General features: G+C 35.3%; 1 protein-coding gene across 3 annotated transcripts in view; it reads right to left on the bottom strand.

Moving 5' to 3' along the window:
* Nucleotides 1-1,211: 1,211 nt before the first annotated feature.
* Nucleotides 1,212-4,198, bottom strand: part of LOC132174792 (arabinosyltransferase XEG113-like) — a 13,475-nt gene continuing 10,488 nt past the window's right edge. For 2 of the 3 annotated variants that reach the window (XM_059586469.1, XM_059586470.1), the window contains exons 10-13: nt 2,728-2,826; nt 2,527-2,646; nt 1,834-1,920; nt 1,212-1,741 (exon numbers count right to left, since the gene is read on the bottom strand). In XM_059586469.1, coding sequence (XP_059442452.1) covers nt 1,553-1,741; nt 1,834-1,920; nt 2,527-2,646; nt 2,728-2,826 — 495 coding nt within the window. In that variant the 3' untranslated portion in view covers nt 1,212-1,552. The remainder of the gene's footprint in view (nt 1,742-1,833; nt 1,921-2,526; nt 2,647-2,727; nt 2,827-4,198) is intronic. The other variant, XM_059586471.1, reaches the window with a different exon arrangement.

Genomic DNA, 4,198 nt, shown 5'->3' with positions numbered 1-4,198 from the left:
GAACAAAGGAAATGTTGGGTAAGATTTGATATATTGTGTTGCTGATTAGCATGGCAGTGAGACTCTCTGTTGGGTCAAATTTGATCCAAAGCAAAAGAAGCCGACGATGAAAATCTGAGCATTCCTAACAAGCTCGTCAAATACTATTTTTCGCCAAAATTTGCTTAACTCTCTCAAAATACACCCTTTTGTGAGCTCGGTAGTGCTACAGGAATTCAGCCTCTTGTCAGACTCCGCTGATGTAGAGGATTCAAGTCGTCCAAGGTCCATGGGAAAAAGAAAGAAAGGGAAAGTAAGCGCTTGGGAAAGATGGTATCATCTAGAGAGGATGGTGGGACTGATGGCATCATCTACAACTACAAGGGTGTAGGAGGATAAACATGAAGAGTCTACAAGTAAAGCTACTAACTTACTAAGCATGTGGGTTGAATACAATAATGTCATATTAATCACTCATTTCGTTATTATGTTATATGTATTTCACCATATATGATGAACAGAATCCTCTCTCAGAGAATATTCATTATGGTTAAGGCTAACAAAAATATATATATATATATATTATTTTATATTAAAAAAAAATATATAAAAAAAATAATAAAAAATAAAGGGTGGTTGGCCACCCCGTTGAGGGTGGCTGACCAATGTAAACCAATGTAAAATGCATTGAAATCTCAAGGCCAATGAGTTTACACCGTTTAAATGCACTTTTAAAAAATAATAATAATAATAATAAAATTAAATGGGTAAGAAGAAAGAAGAGAAAACTACTTAAGAATCTTTACCACAGTCAAACTAAAAATTCGAGAGAGAGATTTAAGGAGAAAGTCTCTAGAAAGAAAAATAAAAATTGTTAAATAAAAAATTAAAAACGAGATACGTTTTTGAGAATTCCCTAAAATTCTTTGCCCAAATTCCACATAATTCAGGCAACGAATGAGAAAGGAGAGGATCAAGGCCCAAGTGCCCCAAGCAGCCCAAAGTGCAAGCTCCACCTGCCTGGGGCATCTAGGTCCCGACCCCCTCTCATTTCCTACCCGAATTCCATAAAAAAATTTTAGGAAATCCTAATCCACAAAAACGACATATTTTGCAAAGTCATGGCTCAATGAATTAATAAACTTTAGGAAATCCGGATCCACAACCAAACAATAGAATTGAAGAGAATAACATTCTTGAACATAATACTAATTAATCAAAAGCAATCTGGCCATAATAATGTTTACGTGAAAAAGCAAATCAAGTATCACTCTCTCCTTCAAATTATTACCTTCCGTTTATTTTTGCACCATGAAAAATATCATACAAATAAAAAATGATTTATATTCTTATGCAATGTAAATGTCCTCTCATCCCTATTTTAAACTAGATTTTCTCTTTGGATACAACCTCTTCCATTCTACCAATGTAACATTCTTCAACATAGTACAACCTCTTCCATTAAACTAGATTTTCTCTTTGTTAGGAACTAAACCAGCTCTGGATGTTTTTTCTTATATTTCTCTCCATTGCTCTTGTGGTTTTTTGACCAATATAAGCCTAAAATTGGACATCACAAAGGTGGGTGATCATCCTCTGGAGTTTGAGGCGGTATTGGTTTCCAACCAGGTTTCTCATCCCAGTACATATCATAGTATATGTGTCCGGGAGTGTGATTACCCACACAACACCATATACCAACATACCGCTTCACGCGATTCTTGAATCTCTGTTCCGTTGTCTGAACATAAAGATTAACACTCTGTCGGCACAATATAACAAAAGTGGTTTTTTATGTACTACCTTATTACAAGAGGGAAAAAAATAAATTAAAAAAAAAAAAAAAAGATTTACCTTGTCATTGAATCCTAGGAAAGCATCTTGCATTGAAGAGAACTGGATGACTTTGACATCCTTGAATGTGGAGAATACAGCCTTGAACTGTATAATACAAGTAAAATTTGACATGTTCAGTAAGTTCTAAGGGGAGATGAGACACTGCAAAAGATACATAGTGTTCAAGAGCACATAATACCACTCTAATCTTAGTTATCTGAGAATCTACAACTTAAGTCACGGAGGTTTTTCAGAAAACTGTATAAAATATATATTATTGATAAGTTGCACATGTACCTAATCGATCTTGTGCCTACAACCTTACCTTTTACCTCTTCTTAAGGAGAGACAAAGTGTCATTTGAGCTGCTGCTCAATGAATTTCAAACAAATAGATATAGAATACGCACTACTAAATAACTCACAAGTACAAAAACACAGGAAATATTGTTAAAAGTTTTTTCTTTTTTTAATAATTAATCGAAATTGAGTGACCTAGAAATTCCATTTACCATTGTTTTTTTAGTTTAGCATGAGCAAGTCACTATAAATATAAACCCTTACTATGAAAATAGATATAGCAGACCAACGGCATCATGATGTTTAGTCTAAGCACAGAAGCTATGTTTGTTTAATCATTAAAGTGTTTGGGTTTGGTTTCAGTTTATTTAATAAGATACTAATATTAAGCCTGTATAAAAATCTGCAATACCGTTTCTTCATTGCTGCGCTTTGGAAATCTGAGTGCGCCTGGTGTACTGGTATCATTAGATGCATGACAATCACGGGTTCCTTCTTGACAAAGCTGAACATCAAGCCATGAACCTTTCACCTGCAACAAGCGAAGATGTTCCCCACTAAGTGACAGGTCTAGGAAAGTAACTTGACCATTGAAATAAAAATACTCATTTACCTCTTTTGGCACTGATGGATTGTCAAGGAAAGAGTACTCCCTAATGTTGATCGCAGGGCCAAATTCCTCCAGTGGCAGTTCTTTCAACATGACATTTACCTGCAGGCAGTGCATATTCCTTCACATCAGAAAGCAGATAAAAAATACAGCATAGTTGTCATGGACATTGAGATCCCTTAATGTTCCATTCTTCGTTTTAAACAATCTGCAAGAGATTTGCAACTAAATAGCAAATTCATTCTATAATAAACAGTGGATTTGTTAGATTTCTGAATTTAACCATGCATTCCAACTTTTCATATTTCTCACAACTAAAATTTCTCTACAACTTTTCAATTTCTAGCCAAATAACCATTTTAAAGAAGATAATGACAGGAACTACTGATAAGCTCATCTACGGTAAACCTAAACAAATATAACATTAACACCTTTAAGCGCGGCTTTGCTAGGCCTCCTCCAAAAGAGGGTTGTTCGACGTTAGATTTTTCTAAAGCGTCCTTGTCCTTACGATGGAGTATTTGGCGGAATAAGATTCCTTTGAAAGTGGCTTTCTTTGCTAGGTCGGCCACCCGAGGGAAAATCCTTACCATGGATAACTTAAGGAAGAGGCATGTCATTGTGGTCAATTGATGTTATATGTGTAAGAAGAGGGGAGTTTGTGGATCTTCTTCTCTATTGTAAGGTTGCTTGTGCCCTATGGAGTGCCACCTTCAGTAGTGTTGGATTGTCTTGGGTTATGCCTAGACAAGTAGTAGACTTGTTTGCTTGATGGAGGGGGTTATATGGTATTCCTCATAGTGCAGTTGTGTGAAAGATGGTGCTTTTATGCCTTTTGTAATGTCTTTGGAGGGAACGAAATTATAGAAGTTTTGAAGACAGCGGTGGAGCTTAAGTCTTTTTTCTTTAATACTCTTTACTTTTGAACAGTTGCGTTTGTCTATCCTAATTTGCTTAGTTTTCATGATTTTCTTATTTTTTATTTTTTTCTTCTCTTTTTAGGTAGGTGTTTCTCTTGTATACTTCTCAGTACCTAGGTTGCGCTTTTTTGCTTTTTAATGATATTTCGATTACTTACACAAAAATATTAACACTTTTAAGAGTCATGCTTCTTCCACTACCTACTACTAGGATGGACAAAAAATAGGCCTTGTATTAAAAATATATTCATGAAATCAGGATACATCGCAGGCTGATTTTCTACACTATTACCACATTCTTGGTATAATGAAAATGTTTGGATCATCTCCTTTCCCCAATATAAAAATTTTCTATGTAGGAACTCTATATCCAAAGACACTTTTTAATGGTAGTCCTCAAAGTGAAGCGGTTTAGAGGTGTATTTGGAGCGAAAGAAAACATCCAAAGCTTTGAAGACAGTGGCAGAGTTAGAGACTTTCTTCTTCAATAGCCTATTCCTATGGATGGCTGCCTATTGAGTGTTTTCATATTTCTAGTTTCCATGAACCACAAA

This window comes from Corylus avellana, chromosome ca3 (genome assembly GCF_901000735.1).
Source record: "Corylus avellana chromosome ca3, CavTom2PMs-1.0".
In the NCBI taxonomy this organism is placed as follows: Eukaryota; Viridiplantae; Streptophyta; class Magnoliopsida; order Fagales; family Betulaceae; genus Corylus; species Corylus avellana.
This window is presented reverse-complemented; position numbering and strand designations above follow the sequence as displayed.